Source organism: Lytechinus variegatus, chromosome 3 (assembly GCF_018143015.1).
Source record: "Lytechinus variegatus isolate NC3 chromosome 3, Lvar_3.0, whole genome shotgun sequence".
In the NCBI taxonomy this organism is placed as follows: domain Eukaryota; kingdom Metazoa; phylum Echinodermata; class Echinoidea; order Temnopleuroida; family Toxopneustidae; genus Lytechinus; species Lytechinus variegatus.
Genome location: NC_054742.1, coordinates 10,336,284 through 10,363,312, shown reverse-complemented (window position 1 = coordinate 10,363,312; position 27,029 = coordinate 10,336,284). Strand labels below are relative to the sequence as shown.

Sequence of the window (27,029 nt, the reverse complement as noted above, 5' to 3'; positions counted from 1 at the left end):
GGCCGTCGGGATATCCCTGGGGGCCCCTTGAAAAAAAAAATTAAATTAGAAATTTCCAACCCTTTTATTCACTGACTTTTGTCCCCTAAAAAATCCTCGTATTAGGGCAAGCCAGCTATTTTATGGTTGCCCGAGACGTGTTCCACCTTTTAAACCCCCTAGCTAGCTTTCAAAACCCCTAATTTTTTAATATTGAATATTGAATATCTGTCCAACTTCACACGCGTTTGAATATCGAACCTGAATATCCAACCAACTTCACAGTTTGAATATCGAATATCCAACCAACTTCACGCCGGTCATCGTAGATTAGACATCATGGGGCCCGTTTCTCAACACCGTTATAAGTCTAACTTCTTGACTGAATCGGAGATAGTGAGCTACTTGTCCGCTGTTTCACGAAGTCCTCTTTACCAAGTTCAGGCCCAACAAACGTAATCAACCATAGAGGTTGAAATTAAATCCCAAAACAAGTGGGATAATGTAATACAAAATACCGGTAACGATGAAAACCATAGCACATGCTCGATCGCACTCGTCGCATGCATGCATCATACACGTGCGTGGTGGTAGTACGCCCTCTATTGCCCTCTCATTTCCAGTATGTTTGACGTGCTGTACTTTTATTTCTCAGCTCTACAGAATTTCTGTGCTCTCCAGAATTTCTGCAGTCTCTATTTTCGACGAGGTAGCGCTATTTGCGATGGACTATAATTCAGTCGTTTGTTTAATTTTGCGGTTGTCTGTATTTCTGAGGTTGCCTCTATTTCTGTTGTTGTTTATGTTTCTGAAGTTTTTGTGTTCTGAGGTTGTCTATATTTCTGTTGTTTATGTTTCTGAAGTTTTCTTAAATTCTGAGATTGTCTATATTTATTAGGTTGTCTACAATTCTCTGGCTGTCTATATTTTTGAAAATGTCTTTATTTCTGTGGTCTCTATTATTCCTGTAGTTCTCTTCAATTCTGCGGTTGTCTATATTTCTGAAGTTGTATTTAATTCTATGAATGTCTTTACATTTCTCAGTCTTTCTCTATTCCTGCATGAACCTATATTTCTGTGATTGTGTTCAATTATATGGTTATCTACGTATTTTTTTTATCATTTATTATTCTTTGCGATTGTCTTGTTTTTGTGTTTGTCCTTATTTCTGCACTAATGTTTGATTCTGTGAATTTCTATTTTTTGTTATCTTAATTATTTTAAAAATTTCTTTATTTTTAGATATATTTCTGCATTTTAGTTTATTTTCAACGGTACATATATATTTCTCAAATCGGTAATTTTGGCACTTATGGCCGCCCATAAACTGAGAATCGAGAGATGAGCAGTCAAACTTGAGTTGAGACTGAGTCGAGAGCGAGCCAGTAATGATGTACCTACGGTATGCTAGCTACTGTTGCAGTTCACTCTGAGTCCGATTCTGGATCCACCCCGGCCCCGCAGACCTCCCTGGCCTTGCTTGTCTTGCCTTGCCTGCTGGCCTGGCTTGGCTTGGACATGGTATAGTCTAAGTTAGAGTAAAGTGCCCAAATATCGGACACTTATGCATAGTTGTAGTTGTACACTGTTGTACCAAATCAAAAATACAATCATTAAATCAAATAAAAATCATTTATTTCCGTACTACCGGTGCAAATGTTGAATATAACACAGCGACAAATTGTGTACAACGGATAGCGGAGCGTGTGCGAATCAGGGACAACTCGGACCACGGGACATCTCGGACCGCGGGCCGAGTTGTCCCACCCATTACGAGATATTTTTTCCACAAATTTGCGTCTATTTTTCTGTCATTTCGAAATTTCTTGTAAAGATTTTCTAGAGATAAGGTCTGATGGTAATGTTCTTCACTTTTTATTACTTTTTTTTCAATGAAATTAAAAAAAGTGTAATTTTAGGCGTTTTTTCGACAGCTCGCAATTCCCATAGGCGCGCGTGTATTAACTGTGTCGGTGCTCGGCTCGGCCCGCTCAACAACTGACTTGATTTTGTGATAATTTCTCCTCAAAGTACCACTTTTATCGCAGAAGATGGACTTTGTTGTATTCCATTACCTCCATTTTCTCATCACAAGGATACAATTTGGTGTATTTGCACAATTTTGTTCAAGTTTTTCACCTTTTTCTCTCTGGTCGCAAGAAGCGAACAACTGATGAACGGTCCGCTGCTCTTCATCGTAATTCTCTGTAGCTCGGCCGCCTAAACTGATGGGGTTAACCCTGTAAGTTAGAGCTCTGATCGGATCGGATGATCGGGACCACATACTTTTCCCTATGATTGGTATCGGTCAAAAAGATCGGCAGTAAATATCGGATTTTGCTATTTGTTTATCAAGCACAAAAAACAGACCCATATTGTCCTTAACTGACCTGATTGTCCTTAGCTGACCCCATGCATGCCAAGCACTACTCACATATCTTATTCTTCCCTTGGGAGTCTGGGTCTCACTGTCAAGCGAGGCAGTGATTTACGATTGTTCAAGGCCGAAATGACCCAGCTGGTTGGTATCGCTACCAGCGTTAGAATGGATCCCCGCCCTCAGAGCGCGCCCTTGTAAATGTGTCATCGCAAGCCAAAGCCCCGCCGTCCACTAGAGAGAGGGAGATGGAGGGGGAAAGGGACCATCGGAGCTCATTTGATAAATACGCCAACGCAGACACTTTTCCCGATCCGATCCGCACAGAGAGTTAGAGAGAAGGTGAGAGAGAGTTTGGGAGAGGAGACGGAGGGAGTTATGGAAGAAAAAAAAAGAGAGCAGAGAGTAAACCTCGTGGAATGATGCCAAATTTCATCTGAGGGTATTTAAAATTTGATCAGGCCTGACGGAAAATGTAAGAAAGGTCTGATTTTTTTATTGTTTTTTTTTGTATGAAGTCGTTGTTTCTTGTTGGTTGTTTTGTTGTTGCTTTTTTCAACAAGCGTTAATCATGAAAATAGGGATGATTAAATGTTGAAGTAACAACCTCGATGTCATAATCATCAATGAAAATACCATATTTTGTATTCAAAGTAGTGGCGGCACTGGGATGGGGGGGGGGAGATTTGAATAAAAAATGATGTCCATAATCCCGTAATTTAAACAAACAAACTCTTCCACTCTGCTTTCACTCGAGATACAATGAATCAACTAAGTTCTTTCGTTCTCTTGCCTCTGGCTCTCCACCCTCTTGGATATGCTTTCCCTTTCATCATCTCAATGAATGACCATTCACAGCATCTTTTTCACTCATTTGCAATGCCAGTTTTCATGCCCCGACACTGAATACTGGAAACACTTCTCAAAATCGCACCTCACATTTTCCATAACATTCCATCAAAAACATCTGCAAAAAAAAATTGTCCCTTGCCCACACCATGTCCCCACCCCCACTTGTGGCACTGCCCACGATACTACACATGTATTTCAAAAAAAATATTTTGCAAAATATTTCATTTGAAATACCTTTCAAAATTACGAATTTTTATCATTTGAACCTACATGTATAACTGGGTCTATTTTTTTAGACTAATCGAGAAAGTATTGGTGAAGGCGGCGTGTGTTGGAATGTCATTTTGATTGTGTGAGGGGGATATAAAAAAAGGTTGCATTGTTTCGAAACATAAAAGGAATTCTCCGGCTCCCACCACCTATCCTTCTCTCTCTCTCTCCCTCGCACACACAGATGGGGGAAGGGTCAAATTATTTTTGAAGACACGACCTTTCCTGATAAGGGAACTATGTGGCTTCTTTGTTTCCCCCCAAATTTCATTGGCTATCGAAGGTCCAATCAGCTCAAGTGAGCTGGTTGTGTGTTTACTTTCTGTTTTGAGCATGCAGACAGTATCGAGGGCAAGGTAGGGAAAAACCTCTTCATTCTGACCCTCTGACATGCGGGACCGTAACTCCATGGTTGGAGCTAGCTTGTAAATTTTGGTGAAGCCTTGTCCGTGCTTGGAATTGACCAATGAGAATCGTTCCCTCTAATTTCCATCCACGGCACTCGACGCTGATTGGATTTATCATCTGATAAGATCTCTTTCATATGACGAAGGTTGTTTACAAAACAACTTGAGCGTAATGCCCATCAGACGATTAGGGGGATTTTCTCAATTGGATGTTTCCAAAATATTAAACAAGTCTGGTCCCTGGTGTCAAAGTTGTCAATGAAGGAGTTGTGGGCAGGAAAGGGTGTTCATATTTTGTTAGGGACGCACCATAAGATATCCAGGGGAGGGGGTTGGAAATTTGAAAAAAAAACTTGACTTGCTAAATGAGCAACCACAAACTGACTCAACATCAGATTAAAAAAAAACAAAAAAAAACTTGGTCCACTGACAAATCATCTCAAAGGTGAAAAAAAAACCTTGTCTCAATGGAGGATGGGGGAAAAATGCTCAAAGAAAGGAAAAAAAAATCACTACTCACTAATCCCCGAACTCTCCATCGCTACGATCTGGCATTACCGTATTTGAAACTTGAAAGTAACATACACCATTACTCTCATTCCTTTCAGCCCCCCACCCCCCCATTCTCTCTCCCCCTCGTACGGTACTGGTAGTCGGTCTCTCTCCCCATCTCTTCCTCTCGAGCTCACTGAATTTGAATTCCCAGGTCATCATATCAGGACGGCCAGCATGAAGCTCTGCCAAGCACCTAATACCTCGATGTGATTGTTGCACGCGTACACGTGGTCTTTTTTTCAGTTGTGTGTTTCCTCCGATCCTTCAGCGCTGCATTCATATCACATTATCACACCCATGCACAACCGACGACTAAATATGCACTGGATTTAATCAGTATCACAAACAAGTTTTATTTATACCGCCAAATGGGAATAAAGTATAAAGATACATTTTTTGTATTTTCGTGATTTAAGTTGGAAACTTATTCTTACTGTAACATGTACAAACTACAAATTTGAATTGGTGGTCATGAACAAATAATTTACTTTATGGACAATAAAGTTATTCAATTCAAAATGACATGAACCACCCCCCCAAGAAAAAGTATGGTTTTAAACAAATGCAAACGATGAATGAGAAAGAATTACATGATTTTCAAAAAGTTGAGAGTGAGAGATGGAAATGGTAACTTGAGGAAATGGAGGTAAAATATGAAAACATGTAGTCAAGAAAGGAAAATCAAAATTAGAATCAATGGAGGAGTACACCCCTCTTCACTTTCTTGCACAGCCTACATAACCGCTCATCTTACTGCTGGAAAGAAGAAAATGTAAACATGCTTTTCATATTCTTATACTGATTAAAAATATAAACATGCTTTCAAAACACAACACATCAAGTTTCCTTTATTTTTTGAAATATAACAGAAAGTGAAATAACAATTGAGAACGTGAAACAAAACAGAGAACATGATGGGCTCAGACTTTGGAGGTCGCGATAACATTCTTGTGCAAGGTGGTGGAAGTAATTTACGAGCGTAGCCTGCCAAATGGCGCTAGCTGGGCAGAAAAAAGTGAACTGTAGTGTAAATCTTTTTCTTTAAGAGGAATGTGGAATGATTGAGGGGCACGCGACTCCAATTAATCCGCGGGTTTTCTGCATGGCAACAGGTATTTTTTTTAAATCTCTATTGTGGTAACCCCGGAGCAATGATGACCTCAGGTAAGGACATCAAGACATCCATTTCACTGTTGCAGCCATATCGGCTTGCAGCATGGCAGCCGACCAAGAGCTAACACAGTAAAGCGCACAGCAGCTACGGCCGGCTTGTGCAGCCAACTTTGGCCCGGCGCGGTGCGGGGAATTTTGCAACCGATCATAACGATACATTTGCTATGATCAGTGATCGGCATGAAACGATCGATCAGCATTTATTAGATCGAGATCGGCCGCCGATCCGAGAATCGGTTACAGGGTTAGACGGGGTGGTGGGATTCAGCCTGAATCCACAATGGAAGTGGGCGTGCACAGTCAAAGAGCTGAGCTTGACTGAGTGAGAGTGAACTAGAGTTTGAAGCTAGGCAGTGTCGTATACTCGCGGTATAGTCATAGAGGCTCTGCCTTTTTTTTTGTAAATATATATTTTTTATTTTTTTCTATATTGATTTTCCGTGGTTTCGAGCTCTAAGATTGTAATGATATAATATGCTTCAATTTCTTTTACTGAGTGTGACTGTGGTGTGGGTGTTTGAGTCGAACAAAAAATACTTTTACGTGGGTGGGGGCTCGGGGCGATTTCACTCCTGCCCCTGAAATGCGAATTAAAATATTCGGGTGTAGCTGTGTGGGCATGCCGGGCTGAGGATAGCCCTCAATAAAAAATTTTTTTTTTTTTTGGGGGGGGGCTTCATTTTTCACTTTAAATTTATTATTTTTAGGCCTATTTTTTGTACAGTTTATTTTTCATATTGAGTTTCCCTGGTGTAGAGAGTTGAATTTAAGTTGCAATATTTAATATGCTTCAATCAAGTTTTAGGCCACTGAGTCTTATTCCCATTTGAAATATAATCAGTGGTGGATCCAAAATTTCCCTACAGGGCCAGGGGGCATTTTGTCTTGGAATTTTTGACAAAAGGTCTTTACTGCCAAATCACAGTAATGTTTTCTCAGGAAAAATTTGACAAGCAAAGAGAAAAAATGTTCTAAGTTGCCTTTGGGTACTTTTTATTTTTTTATTGATGGCTAGCCTCAGCCCGGCATGCCCACACAGCTAAACCCTGAAAATATTTTTTTCGCATTTCGGGGGCAAGAGTGAAATCGCCCCGAGCTCCCACCCACGGAAAAATATTTTTGAGCGACTCGAACATCCACACCACAGTCACACTCAGTCAAAGAAATTGAAGCATATTATATCATTACAATCTTAGAGCTCGAAACCAGGGAAAATCAATATAGAAAAAATTAAAAAATATATATTTACAAAAAAAAGGCAGAGCCTCTATGACTATACGACACTGCCTAGCTTCAAACTCTAGTTCACTCTCACTCAGTCATGCTCAGCTCTTTGACTGCACGCCCACTTCCATTGTGGATTCGGGCTAAATCCCACCCCGCCAGTTAGGCGGCTGAGCTACAGAGAATTACGATGAAGAGCAGCGGACCGTTCATCGGTTGTTCGCTTCTTGCGACCAGAGAGAAAAAGGTGAAAAACTTGAACAAAATCGTGCAAATACACCAAATTGTATCCTTGTGATGAGAAAATGGAGGTAATGGAATACAACAAAGTCCATCTTCTGCGATAAAAGTGGTACTTTGAGGAGAAATTATCACAAAATCAAGTCAGTTGTTGAGCGGGCCGAGCCGAGCACCGACACAGTTAATACACGCGCGCCTATGGGAATTGCGAGCTGTCGAAAAAACGCCTAAAATTACACTTTTTTAAAATTTCATTGAAAAAAAAGTAATAAAAAGTGAAGAACATTACCATCAGACCTTATCTCTAGAAAATCTTTACAAGAAATTTCGAAATGACGGAAAAATAGACGCAAATTTGTGGAAAAAAAATCTCGTAATGGGTGGGACAACTCGGCCCGCGGTCCGAGATGTCCGGTGGTCCGAGTTGTCCCGTCCCCGCGTGAACGTAGCGGTCGTGTACATTTTTGCTTATTACATGACGTCATCCAGCCACTGCCGAGAACCAATTTATGAATGAAAATATAGTAAGCATGCGCAGTGCAAGCCTTTTATTTCCCCACACAGAATTCCAACAAAACAAGTGTGCAATTCTCTATCACCTCGTACCAAAATCGACCTAGAATTTCACTTTCGCGTATTTTATATGAATTATGAAAGGTATTCTCGGAGGATCTATTTTCTCACCGATACCGCACAGGTAAGAGAATTTCGATTACTTTTTGCTTTTCCGTCAAAATCTTACAAATTAGCGTCTGTATGTCATCGTGTTCGTTGGAATTTGTAGAGTCTATCGCAACGTGCACAAAGTCAATTGGCTTCCGGGTTTCGGAGCGGCGCGTGAATATGCATGAAATTGCAGGGTTTCGATAATTTTTGATCGATACCGGAGCGATCCGATCACGAACCAAGACCATTTACCGCGTACACATCGTGACCGGATATCGTTATCGCTATCGATACTTCCGCACGCATTCCGAAGGAATTATTTTTCGGACCACGTGATCATGACGTGATCTGCGCGATTGACCAATCAGCGGTCTTAGAATTGCTGTGCGGAGACGATCTATCCGTTGTACACAGTCTATGGACAATTGTTCGTTGTGTATAAATGATAAAATGTCATTTCAAAAATAGAATCGATAATTATTATGGTCTGAACTCTGAGTCTGATGTAGATCTACTACTACTACTAGCATGACTAGGCCTAGGCTAGAGTAAAGTGCCCGAATATCGATGTATCGTACATGTCTTGACTCGTCTCTAGTCTTGAGGATGCAATGATGATTACTTTTGACAAACTGACATATAGATCTACTTCTTCATCATTGACGTCTTGACACTTTACTAATACTGTCCTAAGCGAAGCACCATAATAAAGATGGATTCCCCTTGGAAATCCATCTTTTTATTAAAAATCATGTAATTGCTCGTGATTTTATTTAACTTTACAGCTTCGAACTCCTACACCTAATGCGTAGGAAGGTTTAAAAAAAATTTGAAAAAAAGGGGAAAAAATAAAGGATTCTTACCAGACCCATGTCGCGTAGACCCCTCGATCCACATGTAATACCGATGTAAACAACGCAAATACAATGGCGTCGACCCTTGAACTGCTTATGTATTGCGTACCTCCGGTTAGCGATGCCGTTCTAAAAATTAATATATAGATAAAAATTATTATTTCACGAATAATGAAATATATTACGTGATTATAAATAATTGATATAATGTTATTAATTATTCATAATCACGTAATATATTTTATTATACTGATCATGGCTGTTATCGTTATAATAACAGCACTGACCGGTACATTCATGTATAGGCTAATCCTCAAATATAAATTGACGGATAAGCGAAAATCGCTGATTGCTCGAATCAATGTAAAAAATTATCGATAAAATCTCATTCAATGAGATGCTAATATAAAAAGAAATCGCCATTTTGCAAGCAGAAGTCTTCCAAAAAGAAAGTAAAATATGATAACAATCAATTTTACCTCTGTAAAACTATCCTGTGTAAATTAAGTTCACACTTTTTATAATTCTTTTTTAGCCCAGCGCGTATTAGTCGATCGCCATATAGATCCATATGATTGTAGTTTATTTTGTATGAGTCGTGAGAAATCTTCTTAATAATGTTTGTAAGGCTATATGTAAGTCAAAACATTTAAGACGCTGTTTAAATGACCATTAAAAACAAACATTTGACCTTTTTTGACGATCGTATGTACATGTAGATCTAGGGCATAGGGGGAAATACATTCTTCAAAAATTGCTGAAGTTTTACATTTTGCATCTATTCATGAAACAGCCATTTGTTTTCCATATTTCCTTGAAATTGGTTTGATTTAGTAGAAACTATCTAGTAAATGAAGAATATTGGCTCTTTCTTGAGTCTGAAAGATTGTTTTATGATACACTCTTGCAACAGTCTACACGTGGCACTACAATATTGACAGAGTAACAAATTCCACCCGCTTTGTACAAACTTGAAAGTCTTTCTTTGTCAATGGTATGCCTTAAATAATATGTATGGTGTCGATTTTTTTCTTTCAGGCCAAAGCAGACAAAAGTGGGGAATCGTCGGGATCGCAGAGGTGGACAAGGACCCAGGGGTCCTATGAGGGGACAAGGAGGCCCAAGAGGGATGTATGTATATATTTGATTATAAGCTTATGTTTCTGAGTTGTCAGTCTGCCCCATTTTTGTTCTCAAAATAACTTTAATTAAGAACCAGTTGGCTGATTGAGTTATATTTGTACCATTATTCATATGGGAATGGCAATGACCTGATCAGTTTTTTAAGGGGTATGGAGGTAAAAAAAAAGGTTTTCACTACACAAAATGCAGATCAAATTGGTCTTGAGAAATTTGAAAAAAATGAAAAAGGAAAAAGGATTTCACTACAAAATGAAGGTCATTTTGGTTACATTTGTCAATTTTTGCACATCTTCCAGGATATTTGGGGGTGCTGCCTATGGAGAATATTACACGTAGCACCCCCTAAGGAAATTTTTTGGGGTGCTTCAGCACCGTCGCTTCCCAGGGCCATGGCCAAATCTTTAGGTCATAAAAGGTACAGTACTGTTCTTGTGATAACTCAAGAACTCTATGACAGATCTACTTCACATTTGGAACATGTATTTGTATTTGAGTGACAATGATTTTGTTAGTGGAAGGGGGTATGGAGGTCAAAGGTTAAAGGGCAGTGATGTCATATACATGTACCTTAGATACATGTACCTTTGACCTTAAAAACCATTTCATTTCAACTTCAAAGTTTGTTCATGTATGCCTATTGAAGTTATTATGATCTGATAAGTTTCACAGGTCACAAGATTTATGCTAACTTTAAATTGATGCTAACTGGAGTGACATCGACTTGATTATAATTTTTTTCTTTTAAAGGAAATCCTTTGCCCAAGAAAATTCTCATGCTGTTTTTTACTGGTTTTTTAAGTCAAATGATGGAAATATCATGCAGGTTCACTGTGCAAAATCACTTTCCGATTTCTTTAGCAGGCATTAGCAGGCATTTTGATGTTCAGCAATAGATATATATTATGGGAGCCTTAAATAGGCATATACTCAACAATTTGATGATAAAAGTAAACACTTTACTAACAAGAATATATTATACAATTAATGCGCATTTATGAGTGTGTTATGACGATGCAGCACACTCGAGGGTATTTACAATTATGCGAAAGCAAGAGGCGCTTGCACCGAGTGCTTTTGCATAATATTGTGAATGCCCGAGAGTTGCTCGCATCGTCACTAACATCACGAATCTTAAAATGTGCATTAATTGTTTTATAAAACGGGTCGGCAAAATGATTTTTTCATGGAAATCTTGTTCAAATCCCTCCAACTTGTGTACGATCACACAGACGAAGAGATCACAAGACTGTCAATTATGACATCACAGGCGTATCTACTATGCGCGCCTAAGTAAGCGCATCAAAATCCTAGCCAGCCTCTTTTACTGAACGCGTATATGCGTTCAGTAAAAAAAAAAAAAAAAAAAAATTGCACAGTGCTGCACAAAAATGCACAGTGCTGCACGAAAAATGCACGACTGGAAGGTTGCGCATAATTAAAGCATGAACACGTGACTTGAATACGCACTCACCATTGGCTACATCCTTGAACCCGTTTTTGTCTCACCTGCGAAGCAGAGTGAGACTATAGGCGCCGCTTTTCCGACGGCGGCGGCGGCAACATCAAATCTTAACCTGAGGTTAAGTTTTTGAAATGACATCATAACTTAGAAAGTATATGGACCTAGTTCATGAAACTTGGCCATAAGGTTAATCAAGTATTATTGAACATCTTATTAACGTTTCATGTCACATGACCAAGGTCAAAGGTCATTTAGGGTCAATGAACTTAGACCATGTTGGAGGAATCAACATTGAAATCTTAACCTGAGGTTAAGTTTTTGAAATGTCATCATAACTTAGAAAATATATGGACCTAGTTCATGAAACTTGGACATAAGGTTAATCAAGTATCACTGAACATCCTGCATGAGTTTCACGTCACATGACCAAGGTCAAAGGTCATTTAGGGTCAATGAACTTTGGCCGAATTGGGGATATCTGTTGAATTCCCATCATAACTTTGAAAGTTTATGGATCTGATTCATGAAACTTGGACATAATAGTAATCAAGCATCACTGAATATTTTGTGCAAGTTTCAGGTCTCATGATTAAGGTCAAAGGTCATTTAGGGTCAATGAACTTTGGCCAAATCGGGGGTATCTGTTGAATTACCATCATAACTTTGAAAGTTTATTAGTCTAGTTCATTAAACTTGGACATATGAGTAATCAAATATCACTGAACATCCTGTGCGTGTTTCAGGTCACATGACAAAGGTCAAAGGTCATGTAAGGTCAATGAACTTTGGCCATGTTGGTGTTTTTTGTTGAATAACCATCATATCTCTGTAAGTTTATTGGTCTAGTTCATAAAAAGTGGACATAAGAGTAACCATGTATCACTGAACATCTTGTGCGAGTTAGAGTAGTATTCAAAGTCAGCACTGCTGCTATATTGAACCGCGTGATGCAGGTGAGACGGCCAGAGGCATTCCACTTGTATAAATATATATATGTGATATATATTGCTAAACATCAAAATGCCTAAACAGATACCTATTCATGAGCATAAATGTTTAATGTTTCATTTGTGAACTGATGAGCTTAATTTCTTTTAATGTGTTTGCATACTGTGACTTAAGATTGGAAGAAATCATGTAACTGGTGAACACTTTACTAACATGAATATCAGTATGTGGGACTAGATTTAATGGTATCTTTTTTATTTTAAAAGGTGAAGAAATGAAATATCATCATTTGTTTAACATATTTTATCAATATCATACAAATAATTAACATACACGAAAATCAAGTTAAAAAAGGATTTGTCCGGGGGTCAAACTCAAGGTCAAAGGTCATTACCTTATAAATCGCTCTAAGACATTATTTGATGCATGATTTGGATTCCTCTCTGAATTTCCTATTAAAGGGTACCAGTTTCGTGAAAATTGGTCAACACGTTACGACGCAATAGCCATTGAAAGTTGAAGGTCACGCCCATTTTTGTCAAAACAAGGTGAAAAGGGCGGGCCGTATCGCAAGAACCGATGGACCGATTTGATTAATCTTTCCTGTTTTGTGCTTGGGCCATGGGGAATTTTATGTGTACCAAATTACAACAAATTCTGAGACGGTCAGGTGCAACCACTGGGTGAATCCAGATGGAATGACCCAGATATGTTTTTTCTTCATTTGTTGATCAATTTCAATTTTGTTGTCTCACCTGCGAAGCAAAGTGAGACTATAGGCGCCGCTTTTCCGACGGCGGCGGCGGCGGCGGCGTCAACATCAAATCTTAACCTGAGGTTAAGTTTTTGAAATGACATCATAACTTAGAAAGTATATGGACCTAGTTCATGAAACTTGGCCATAAGGTTAATCAAGTATTACTGAACATCCTATTAGAGTTTCATGTCACATGACCAAGGTCAAAGGTCATTTAGGGTCAATGAACTTAGACCATGTTGGAGGAATCAACATCGAAATCTTAACCTGAGGTTAAGTTTTTGAAATGTCATCATAACTTAGAAAATATATGGACCTAGTTCATGAAACTTGGACATAAGGTTAATCAAGTATCACTGAACATCCTGCATGAGTTTCACGTCACATGACCAAGGTCAAAGGTCATTTAGGGTCAATGAACTTTGGCCGAATTGGGGATATCTGTTGAATTCCCATCATAACTTTGAAAGTTTATGGATCTGATTCATGAAACTTGGACATAATAGTAATCAAGCATCACTGAAAATTTTGTGCAAGTTTCAGGTCTCATGATTAAGGTCAAAGGTCATTTAGGGTCAATGAACTTTGGCCGAATCAGGGGTATCTGTTGAATTACCATCATAACTTTGATAGTTTATTGGTCTAGTTCATTAAACTTGGACATTAGAGTAATCAAGTATCACTGAACATCCTGTGCACGTTTCAGGTCACATGACCAAGGTCAAAGGTCAATGAACTTTGGCCGAATTGGGTGTATCTGTTGAATTACCATCATAACTTTGAAAGTTTATGGATCTGATTCATGAAACTTGTACATAAGAGTAATCAAGTATCACTGAATATCCTGTTTGAGTTTCAGGTCACATGATCAAGGTCAAAGGTCATGTAAGGTCAATGAACTTTGGCCATGTTGGGGTTTTTTGGTGAATCTCTGTAAGTTTATTGGTCTAGTTCATAAAAAGTGGACATAAGAGTAACCATGTATCACTGAACATCTTGTGCGAGTTAGAGTAGTATTCAAAGTCAGCACTGCTGCTATATTGAACCGCGTGATGCAGGTGAGACGGCCAGAGGCATTCCACTTGTTTGCTTTATATACATGTAATAGCTCAAGGTGGTGATACAAAATTTCAACATAGAATTTTGAAACTCATTATATATGTTAATTTATTCATATACTTTCGAAACTCACAAACATTACTTATTTATTTGTTGATTGACTTTGGTTATTTTTGTTCCATCTGAGAGCTACATGTACATTAACCAAGGTTCTACACAGAGTTAAGAAACTTTGACTAGATAATTGTTACTACATGTAGTAACAGTGTTGTTATCTAGAAAAAAATCCCGGTCCGAAACCGTCCCGGCAACTTCAAAATTTCCTTATTGGGATCCCGGCTCGTCCTGAATCCCGAAACGTATCTCCACGCACAAGTGCAATCCAAAACTGTGTACCTATATTTCCAGCCTTAAATACAACACTGCGCACTGGCGGTGCACCAGACAGTCAAAGTGTGCATGCCACCACCGCAAATTGTAAACATTCACTCAAAACGTGGGGAAAATAATGATGAGACAGTCAAAGCGTGCCACCACCGCAAACTGTAAACATTGATGACCACTGACATGACCCGAATTATGTTTGAGTCGATCCAGCTGCTGATCTGACAGTCCAATAACACACGTGTCGGTGCCACTGATCTGTGGTCGGTGCGCACGTGGTTGACAGTTATATAAGCAATTGCGTAATGTCTTGTCAGTTCGCCTGTGGCCCTAGCTAGCTAATATGGATTAACTTTCAGTTTCTCTCTCTCTCTCCCGGCTCTAACCAGCTGAAACATGGTGCGCATTCGTCTACATGTACATGTAGTTGTTATTTGCAAACCTTTTCGCAAAAAATACCCCAACAAATACAATCATCACAAAATTAATGTCGACTTTTTTGCAAATACTCATAGATCATCATCGTCAATTGTTAGTAAATTATTTCATGATAAATTCACTAGTCCATACATATCGTAGCAGATTCAACTCGAAAGTATGGGGTAAATGAATGACTCGGTAAAACGAACTGAGGCGAAAGAGGTCTGCACATGAGACTATACAGTAGACGATTGTTGTCTGCGTAGATCTCTCGGAGCCGTGTGCATAGCTAGATTGTGTGCATGCTCATGCGATCGACGAGTAGCTATGTAATTGCGTAATATTTCGAGGTGCATGTGCACACAGCCAGTTGAAATTAAATTGTTCTCTCGTATTTCGTAAGTACAATTACTAATTAGGGAAATATTACAACATGAATTTGACCATTATTGATTTTATTTTCCTGCCGGGATACGGTCTAAGTTGATTGATTCCGGAACCGTCTCGGAGCCTCAGACCGCCGGGAATTCATCCCGAACCCGGACCGACTGACAACACTAACTAGTAATACTTAATTCATATGACATATCACAAAAATACTTCTATGTCATTTCTTCATCAATTTCAATTCTATATCCTCAATTTATGTCACCAATATAATTCACTAAAGTGTCAACTGTGCTGAAATTAGAATTGTGTTAAATTTTGTTGCAAGATGCCGGATGAGCCCCACATCATTGATGTGCTAGTTCATCATTTGCCTGACAGGGCAAGTGATTTTTTTGTAGAGGCCTGTCTTTAGTTATGCAGAAGCTTGTAACCCCGACCGGGGCACCTTGGACTTTGTCAATGACTTTAGCGACCTTGGCTATTTTTCAGATTTTTTTCAGAGGGAAATAGCATGCCTGGGACTGATTTCAAACTTTATTTATGATGGTTTTAGTTTATGGAATGGCTTGTTCATAATAAGTTTGAAAGAGTTTGTTACAATACATCAAGGTTTAAGTTCAAGCTCGCAGATCCCATTCATGAAAGGCCTTTCCTTATAAGTGGTTAAAAATATATTAGATGCTCTTTTCTTTACTGCATTGAATTTAAATTATCAGTATAATCAGATTAATTCCTTGTTTTATCAATATCCTAATAAAGTATACAATATTGTGCTATATAATATAGATCTTGCAAAGTGGAGGTAGCATTGGATAATACATCTAGTCAAGATTATTCTGATAAAATTGTGTTTTGGTATTGGTACCAAGTAAAATAAGGTTCGATGCTACATGTATCAGTATTTCTCATTTGTTGCCAATTATGGTTTTCAGTACTTGAAGCTCAATTCTTTAAATTTGTGTATAGTAATTAGTACTTGATTTTATGTCCTCGCTCATTAATAATGATGATAATACAATATGTCTAAGCATTAGATGCATGATGCTATTACTGTGGATATAGCATGGCTAATCTTATTGGCGATCAAACGTTCAAGGATTCTTCATACCGGGTAGTAGTCTAGCGGATAGGTGCATCTTGGTGTAAAGTGGTAAATGAGATAAATTCCTTGCCATAAGAGTGCTATATAATGGTATTTGAATCTCAGTTTGGAGATACATCCACTGAACCACAACACCTCTAAGTTATTCTTAATGACTTAAAAAAAAGTTACAAAAAAGTGACAGGAAGGTGAGGAAGCAATAGTTGAGCTCTATCAGCATAATCTGATATTATAGACATATCCAGGGTCTGATCACATTCTTTTTTTTCTTAGGTGGAGAGCACCAGCTTTTATGCCACATATTCCATTTGATATAGTACAGGTAAGGTACCGTACATGTATTATAACCATTTTTAAATCTGTATTATGCCTGTTTTACAGTTTTCATAAAGTGTCTATTTGTAGTGAATATTCTCTATGATACATGGAGTAGTGCTGAAATCACTTTTTACTTTTAGGGAGCCATTTTGAAAAAAAAAATTGAGAGCCTTTTTTTCATTTGACCAGAGCCATTTTTTTCATGATTCAGTGCATGCTTTCTAAACGCAGTTTGTCCTGCTTGTTTACAAATACATTTAATTAACATTTGTTTAATTGCTATTCATTTTTCTTCATTGTTATTAAAATTTATTATTTAATTTATTGTTCATTTACATGTAGATCGATTGTTTATTATTTGTATCTCGTATATTAAATTAACTGGACATTCTACATGTAATTATACAATTTTGAACAGCATTTGTATTGAGAGGAATCCTTTTCAGAATTACTTTTTGATAAAAACTTCACTTGAAGAAATTATTTTATGAAATATTGAATGCATCACAGCCTGACAGCTAAAACTATTTTTCAAGGTTAAGTTCTGCCTACGCCAGCGCAGCCAATAATAACAGCTCTTAGTCAATCCTCACCGCAACACACAGCTCACAGTCAATCATCACCGCAACACAGGCGGGTATGTAAACTGCATTAGCGCCAATACATGTACATGTATAGGACTACACTCGGGCACTGAGTGTTACCAAAATTCCCCACTGAAAATCCTAATTTCGGTCTTAAAATTGCGGGATCTGTACCATATTTCTAGAGCACCAAGCAACTTGATTTAGATTTAAGAAGTGGAGTTGCTGAAAATTGCTCAAAAATATAAATACATGTAAATGTGATATCTGCAGAGTTGATTTTATTTTCTTGCAAATTTAGGATGGTATTTTCAAAATTAATCCAATAAAGGAAATTTTTTACTATCAAAGTTATGGCGAGACCTGGTGCCACGCAGCGTTTTTTGAAAAATAGTACCCGGGATATCGAGAGTTTGAAAATCGATACGCATTTTTTCTGAAGTGCTGTACCTGTGATACTAAAAAAATCCACTCAGTTACACGTCCGAATGCGAGGATGTACATGTAAACCTGCAGCTGCGCTGGCCTGGCTGTCTGATTAGTATGCAGTCGTACATGGGAGACTGGGCGGGCGTGGACTGGACCAATTTTCATTTTGGGAGTCGCTCGGTACTTGGCTGTTTTAGGCAGATCTGAGAGCAATTACAAAGCACACAAGGGTGGAATCGCTCATCGCTCCCGTCTATTTTCAACCCTGTCAGGCGGAGCTGTAAAGTAAACTCTTGAAAAGTTTGAGTCTGAAACTTGTCTGGTGCAATGTTTTCCTTTTCAGATTGATCATAATAATACAGGTTTATATTTGGTTATTTGCATTTCAGTGTGAAAGTGCTTTTCAGAGGACAAAGCCAGCTCCCCCAAGCGAGGATACACCTCTTCAAATGGTGAGAAGACAAAAATTCAATCAATTATCTCAGCAAATACTAATGGTCAAAGTTTTGACAGATTCTTCTGATAATTTCATTATTTGAAATTGAATGTTTCATCCATGTGTACAGTTGTGCTTGTTGAATGTTTGAACATTTGTTTATTGACACTTGTGATGTGACACTGTTGAAGATTACTGACATTACCGTTCTTGACTTACCGTTCTTGATTTTTCGTCAGATACATAGTATTGGGCCCATTTACTCAGAACTTTTAAGAATTCATTTTAAGATAGTATACAATTATACCGGGTTTTGAGAAAGTTTAGTGGGAACTATTTATCCGAGGTTGGTCTAGCAATTACTATTTTCAGAGGGGCAAAGCTTGCACCGAGGGAAAAATAGTTTTGCCAGTTTAACTGAGGATTGATAATTCCCACTATTTATGTTTTTGAAGGAAACGCCTGATATATACACAGTAAAAAAAGTAAGTGTCCCTAAACAAAATGCTGTAACTTTTGAATAGATTAATTTTGAGATATATTTCGAAGGTGGTTTTATATACTCATTCAACTTCTGGGGAAAAATAAGATTAATCGGTTGGGTCATGCATGAGTAATCAAAGGTTTTCTTCTAAATGACAATTTTTGTCTCACCTGCATTGCAGAGTGAGACTATAGGCACCGCTTTTCCGACAGAAGAGGCGGCAGTGTCAACACCAAATCTTAACCAAAGGTTAAGTTTTTAGCTCATCCGGCCCGAAATTTGCTAATTTAGGCATGTTTTTCAAAATTCACAAAAATTGCTTCTTTATTTGTTGACCGATTTTGATTTTTTTGCTTCCATCTGGTAGAGCTTCATGAGGTTCACAAAACTTCTACACAGAATTTTGAAATTTTGACTAGAACAATTTTTATGCTAATTTATGCATATTTTTAAAAATTGACATAAAATGCTTCATCTTCTTTATTTGTTGACTGATTTTGATTTTTTTTTCTTTCATCTGGTAGAGCTTTGTGAGGTTCATCAAACTTCCTATTGAAATTATACTTTGTCACATGAATTGACGAATCATGTAATCTGGAATACTTATGAATACTCATAAAGAGGGATATTATAGATATAAGCAACAATAAGAAATATTTTTCATCACTTGACTGTTCTTACACTTCATTTCATATAAAAAGTCTGGATGATATGTCAACACAATGTTTGCCAGGTTTGAGTCTTTGAAACCTCATAAAAATGTTTAAGAACCTATATCAAGAAACATGGGCCCTGTCTTGTCTGGAAATTTGCTGGCCTGGGGCCTGCCATGGGTAAGAAAGAAAACAGAAACTTTTCTTTTAAGGTAGCAACTGGCCCAGGATAACCAATTTTCTAGATGTAACAGGGGTCTTGGACATAAAGGTAATCAGGTTTCACTGATGGATTATAAGTAATCTATGTAGGACTAAAAATATATTCTTGGTACATGAAATGGCTGTTTGATATTTTTTCATTTAAAAAAAAAAAAAAAATTACAGGTGCAGAAATACATCCAACGTTTCTAGTTCATGGTATAACTTGCAGAGCTGAGGGTGTGTTCATTGAATATTTTTTTAGTATCATTCATGATTCTGTTCAAGAAATCATTGTTAATTGTATTTTATTTTTACAACATGAATGGTCATATAGAGTTTATTGGAGAAGAATACAGAATTGACCCCTGGAACCAATGAGCAAACAGCTGTCCTGAATCTTGTCACCAAAATCAGCTCTGTCCTTGACAATCTTATGGTTTCTCCTCCAGCAAATTTTGAAGTGGTGAGTTTGTATACTGGAGCTTATCAAAAGAATATTAGTGACAAAAAAGATTTTTTCTACAGTGCAGATTTGTGTCATGATGTGAAGATCCTGTTTATAAAACATTACCTTATATATACTTTGAAATATTGCATAATTAGATTTTTCTCCTTAAGTCTTATTGTGCACAAAGATCATAAGTATATTCATAAAATAATGATTAAAGAATAAATTTTTATGTAATTGTATTCAAAGAGTAAAAAAAACACACAAACCTTTCCATGCTGTACTTTATAGTCACCAACACACTCTTACCAGTGTAATTTTTTTGTATGATAAAATTTCCTGAATATCAGGAATGTGTGATAGACCAGTTGTATTTGATAACATATCTTGTTTGTTGTTTTGTTGAAATATCACTGCAGAGTATAGAGGAAGTGAGACAGGTTGGTTCATTCAAGAAAGCAACCATCATGGCCAATAGCCCAGTAGCTGATCTCGTCGTCATTTTCAAGACCCTACCAACAAGTAAGTTATTTCAGTGTTAAAATTCCGAAGCTTTGGATAGGTTTGGTTTGGTTAAGGACCTCTAAAATGATTTGTTACAGGTTTGCTATAACACTCGTCTATACATGACCAGCATCCTCAAGGATCATAGTGTGCTTACTGTAGCCACGTCTGATTTTTTTTGGCTGCAGTCTTTCTGAGTTTGTCATATTATAACTTAAAATGATAACAGATCTGAAACAATTGACATATATTCATGTGACCCTATTAGACAGGGTGAACAAGTGAATTTTAATTTTGATTTTGCGATGATTCATATTAGCACTGCAGTAATGCAAAATATGTGGTAAAACATGATTTTTATTAATAAGTTATTTCAGCAACGGGAAAAATGCCTTATATAAGTACTCTCCATGATAACTGATGGGGCTAGGTTTGAGGTCTGATTCCACATTGAAAGATTTCTATTGTTATGTAATCTTTTCTTCTTCAAGGCTTTCTTCTATTTCAGGTGAAGCAGTGATGGCTCTGGGGAACAAGGTACCAGAAGGAGTACCAGAAAAGTTGCTATTAATGGAAATGTTATCCAATTGTAACTTCTTTGAAATCCTTGATTCTAATTGGATGTGTTGCATTGTTGCCTTGATAGTTAACCATCGGATGGCAATGTCAATATACATTGTAACTTATACGATGGGAACATGTGTGTATCAATGGAGGTGACATGTGTGAGCTAGGGGCTCAAAAATTTCCTTCAAATTTAGTCTTTTTATCGTGACGTTCCATATTGTAATCCTCATATTTTGGACTACCATCATGCATAGGTGCAGATAGCTGGATTTTCATTGCATTTTGTCTTAGCTTTGAATCTGAAATTTGAAGCAGTATTTTGGAGTGTGGAGCTCTAAATGCATCTATATGCAATGCCAAGCTAATTGAACTTTGAATTGAACTGGATTTGGACATAGAGAGTATGCTTCAGTCATATTTGGATATTTTGATTTGTTAGTGGCTTGTCATGGTTTAATTAAGATCTACTCTTGATATTGTTGATGGTGATGCATTACTATGCATTCTTACTAATGTTAATCCTGACTTTCCAAATTGGTCTTGTATTTTATGCATTTTGATAATAGGGTGTCAGCCTGGATCAGCATAGAAAATCCCATCCAATGCTTCTTGCTTTCTCCATAGCATTTTGTATTGTACATCTGGTGGGTGTTTCATAAAGCTGTTTGTAAGTTAGGAGCGACTTTAAGAACGACTGGTGATCCTGTCTTGTGGTAAATGGTGTTTTCATTGGCGATGGTTTAGCACATAAGAAAGGATCACTAGTCGTTCTTAAAGTCGCTCTTAACTTATGAACAGCTTTATGAAATGGCCCTCAGGCTCTTAACAAAACTGTCCCTCTATGCAGTCAACTTAAAGGTCATCTATAGTTTCAAGCATCGATGGTTGTATTGTCTGCATACTAGGCCTGGGTCGGAACGGATGGAATACCAGAATCCGTCCGATGTGTGCGGGTTCTGGTTTTGTTGTTAGTACTGATGTTCAAGAAAATGACCATGCAATATTATGAGATGTCTGCAATACATCAAACAGCTTTGCCTGGAACTGTGTTAAATGTGGTTCTACACAATATCGCAGTGAAGAAGTGTGCAGTTCTATCAATAACTCAAAAACACATGCCTGGCTTTCAATGACTACTCTCGCTGCAATGATCTTGTACCAAGAGCAAATCAATACAAATACCTGGGTGTGGTGATCACTGCTGATTTAAGTTGGAATAAGCATTGTCAGAACATCAGACACAAAGCAAGTCATACTTTAGAACTTATTCAAAGGATCCTATCACCATGTCCCAAAGAGGTGAAAACCAGAGCCTACACTGCATTGGTCCGTCCACAACTGGAATATGCATCAGAGGCATGGAACCTGCATACAGCTTCAATGGTTAGCTCAATTGAAAAAGTGCAAAGATCAGCTGCTCGCTCTGTACATGGTGACTACAGAACCTCAACACCTTCCTCAGCCCTTGTGTCTCTATACATGCCGTCTTCTTGCTCAGTGTACCCTCTTCCATAAAATTCATCATCATCTAGTTGCTGTACCTTTTCCTCCTACCATTGGTCCCGCCATATGTATCGGACGACATGATCACAGCCTTAAATATGCTATCCCAAAAGATGTTTACAAGTTCTCTTCCCACCTACTGTCAAAATTTGGAATCACCTACCAGGATCTGTTGTAATAGGAATTCATCCTTGCGATGCAGCTTCCTGTTGGGTCTCTTATGCTGTAAACCAAGAGGCATTTTCTATTTGCATGGTGCACTCTCATTTTTTTCTGTATATCAGTAAAATTTCAAATTACTTCACCATGGCACCTTGCACTGATACACAGAATGTTTTCATCCCAGGATAGCTTTGAAGCTGCTGAAACGGATTACTCTTCAAGGGGCCCTGCATTTGTGTGTGAGATTAGTAGTTCCGATGCCACATATTCAAAGTACTATGATTATCCATCGTATTGCTTTTCTTATATTTCAGCGGAAGCAGTGATGGCTCTAGGCAACAAGGTAGTAGAAGGAGTGAAAGAGACAGACCCTAAAGAAGTACTTACAATGTTAGCTAATGAAGCTGGGTGTGAGATCAGTAGTTCTGATGCCACTGTCAAGATTCTTGTCACCACCATTCCTCCAAACATGAAGAAACTTGATGCATCAATCCACTGTGAGTAAAGTAATTGAGGTTCAGAAGTTTTACATCATCCATGGGTGCTGAATCGTAGATAGACTGCTCTGCCACACACATTTGAATTTGAATCGACTTGAATTCAATATCTTCTAGACAAACCAAGACCCTTTGTTATGGTACATTTTGGTAAATTACATATTTTGTTTATTACCAAAATGTGCAGTAACAAGTGTAATAGCCCTTCATACTAATTTCTACAATAAAAGGAGATAATGTCAGGAAACAAAGGGTACCACTAAGACAAGTAGATTCATGTTCACCTCATATAAAATAAAATGATGATTCCTTAGGATTATTGGAATAAGATTAAAAGTTGTCCCAGAATAGCGCAATCGCTTATTTCTGTCCAGTTTTATAAGTCTAAAATTGTATTCATTAGATTACTGGACAGTTCTAGTGGAAAAGAAAAAAAAAACCAATAAAGAGAATCAGAGTTTGTGCCTCATGATGAGACCCAGGCATACAAATTCTTCCCCAGATTTATGATTGGTTATACCAAATCTAGTAGGTATTTCAGTTGGTATTTCTTTTTTTACATTACAACTCACATTATGACTTTTCATTGTTTACAATGAAAGGCCACAATTTTTTGTCCATTCTTTTTGGTTCATTGTCTCAATGAAAATACATATAGGTATCAGTTTGTTACTTTATGTTGTATTAAGAAAATAAGTTGTATGAAATGTGATTTTCATAATATGACAAGTCATTACACGTTTTATCTACCATATTTCCAGTACCTCTCAAGACCATGCAAAGTGCCCTTGCAGCTGTCCGGCATGCTCGATGGTTTGAAGAAAATGCAACAAATTCAGTGTAAGTTTTCATTGTCAGGTGTCACAATGATAAATTTTGAGCTTCTGAATCTACACTGTTTAGCAGAAATTAACTGTTTTCTGGCTGACTGGAATTTCAGGTTTTTGTCTCACCTGCATAGCAGAGTGAGACTATAGGTGCCGCTTTTCTGACGGTGGCGGCGTCAGCACCAAATCTTAACTGAAGGTTAAGTTTTTGAAATGACAGCATAACTTAGAAAGTGTATGGACCTACTTCATGAAACTTGGCCATAAGGTTAATCAAGTATTACTGAACAATCTGCCTTAGTTTCAGATCACATGACCAAGGTCAAAGGTCATTTAGGGACAAAGAACTTAGACAATGTTGGGGAATCAACATCAAAATCTTAACCTAAGGTTAAGTTTTTGAAATGTCATCATAACTTAAAAAATATATGGACCTAGTTCATGAAACTTGGACATAAGGTTAATCAAGTATTACTGAACATCCTGTTTGAGTTTCACGTCACATGACCAAGGTCCAAGGTCATTTAGGGTCAATGAACTTTGGCGAAATTGGGGGTATCTGTTGAATTACAATCAAAACTTTAAAAGTTTATTGGTCTAGTTCATAAAACTTGGACATAAGAGTAATCAAGTATCACTGAATACCATGTGTGAATTTCAGGTCACATGAATAACGTCAAAGGTCATTCACTTTGGCCATGATGGGGTATCTGTTGAATTACCATCATAACTTTTAAAGTTTATGGTTCTGGGGCGGTATTCTGAACAGTGCTTTTCTCCAGAGGCATTCCTATTGTTAGCTCATGTGGCCTAAAGGGCAAGATGAACTTATGCCATGGGTGATGTCCGTTGTCTGTCGTCCTTCCACAATTTCAAAATGCTTTTTCTTTGTCATTTCAAGTCAGATTTCAATTCTTTTTGCTTTATATGATAACACTAGGTGGGGATTCAAAATTTTTACACAGAATTTTGAAAGTCATTAAATATGCTAATTTATGCGCATCTTTCAAAATTCACAAAAGATGCTTCTCCTGTACATGTATTTGTTGACCGATTTTGAGTTATTTTTGCTTCCATCTGGTATAGCTTCATGAGGTCCACTAAATTTCTACACAGAATTGTGAAATTTTGACTTGAAAATTTTTTAATGCTAATTTATGCAAAATTAACTTCATATTTCAAAAATTCATATAAAATGCTCCTTTATTTTTTGACCGATTTTGATTTTCTTCTTCCATCTGGTGTAGCATCTTTGAGGTACACCAAACTTCTGCACAGAATTTTGAAATTTTAGTAGAGAATCATTTATGCTAATTTATGCAAAATTCATAAAATCACAGAAAATGCCTCTTCTTTATTTGTTGACTGAATTTCAAAATGTTTCATGTTCGTCATTTTAAGTCAGATATCAAGTCTGTTTGCTATATTCGATAGCTCTTTGTGGGGGATTCAAATATCTTTCTTGAAATTTTGAAACTCATTAAAAATGCTAATTTATGCACATTTTTCAAAATTCACAAAAAAATGCTTCTTTATTTGTTGACCGATTTTGATTTTTTTTTCTTCTGATAGAGCTTCATGAAGATCACCAAACTTCTACACAGAATTTTGACATTTTGAATAGAAAAATTTTATGCTAATTAATGCGTATTTAAAAAGATTTACAGAAAATGCCTCTTCTGTATTTGTTGACTGATTTTGATTTTTTTTTGTTCCATCAAAGAGCTACATGAGCTTCATCAAGGTTCTACACAGAATTTAGAAATTTTGACGAGAAAATTATTTATATGAAATTTATTCATAAATTACAAAAAAATGTTTCTCTGTCATTTCTTCATCAATTTCAATTCCGTTTCCTCAATTTATGTCACCAATATAATTCACTACAGTGTCAACTGGGCTGAAATTAAAAAATTGTTTTAATTTCTTTGAGAGATTCCAGATGAGCTCCACATCATTGATGTGTTAAATTTTTCTCTCATTCTATTTTCCTATTTAAAAATAATCTGTGTTTCCCTTGATCCCACAGCCAATTTAGCCAAGAAAAAATATACAAGAATAACTCCCTCCCAAAAATGAAATTGAACCAAAAATAAAATGAAATGGGGAAATTACAGAGACAGCTGGAACAAGAAGAAGACTCGTTCATTCATGTCAGGGGGGGGGTTAAGGTCAAACTTTGGCTAAGTTGGGGGTATTTGTTGAACTACCATCATAACTTTGAAAATCAATCAGTCTAGTTCATAAAACTTGGACACAAGAGTAATCAAGTATTGCTAAACATCCTGTGCGAGTTTCAGGTCACATGACCAAGGTCGAAGGTCAATGAACTTTTGCCATGTTGGGGGTATCTGTTGAATTACCATCATAACTTTGAAAGTTTATGCATGTGATTCATGAAACTTCGACATAAGAGTAAATAGAGTTTCGCTGAACATCCCGTGTGAGTTTTAGTTTTAGGTTTGACCAAAATCAAAGGTCTTTAGGCTAAGTGAACTTTGGCCATGTTTGGGGTATTTTTTGAATTACCATAATAACTCTGTAAGTGTATTGGTCTAGTTCATAAGACTTGGACATAAGAGTAATCAAGTTTCACTGAACATCCTGTTCGAGTTTCGGGTCACATGACCAAGGTCAAAGGCCAATGAACTTTGGCCATGTAGGGCGTATTTGTTGAATTACCATCATAACTTTGAAAGTTTATGGATCTGGGGCGGTATTCTGAACAGTGCTTTTCTCCATATTTTATCTTTTCTCATAGATACAACAAAATTGGTATTGTTGTGGATGTCAAAACTTTTGTCACAAAAATTGTCATGATTTTGTGTCTTCTCTTTAGCATGCACCAAAAATACACAGCTGTGAATGCACAAGATCCTTTTAAACAAGCAAAAGAAAACAGTCATAAATTTTGTCACATCTTTTAGTACCAAATATCCTGATCCCCTGCCGACTGAATGTCAAGCATATAATGATATTATTTAGGTAAATTGTGGTATAAGTTTCAGTCGTCCATGACAATTTGTAAAATTATTTTTTCATGCTACAATTAGTTAGGCCCTGCATATTAATTTCTCCTTTTTTCTGTTTTCCTTCTTTTTCTACTTCTTCTAAACTCTTTCACAGCTCCTTGTCTCTCTTTGTAATTAAG

General features: G+C 37.3%; 1 protein-coding gene across 1 annotated transcript in view; it reads left to right on the top strand.

Moving 5' to 3' along the window:
* The window catches only part of LOC121410186 (interleukin enhancer-binding factor 2-like), a 73,013-nt gene that overhangs the window by 3,198 nt on the left and 42,786 nt on the right, over window positions 1-27,029 (top strand). The window contains exons 2-8 of the mRNA XM_041602097.1: window positions 9,636-9,728; window positions 16,536-16,584; window positions 17,983-18,045; window positions 19,705-19,833; window positions 20,238-20,340; window positions 22,869-23,051; window positions 23,813-23,891. Of these exons, the coding sequence (XP_041458031.1) occupies window positions 9,636-9,728; window positions 16,536-16,584; window positions 17,983-18,045; window positions 19,705-19,833; window positions 20,238-20,340; window positions 22,869-23,051; window positions 23,813-23,891 (699 nt within the window). The remainder of the gene's footprint in view (window positions 1-9,635; window positions 9,729-16,535; window positions 16,585-17,982; window positions 18,046-19,704; window positions 19,834-20,237; window positions 20,341-22,868; window positions 23,052-23,812; window positions 23,892-27,029) is intronic.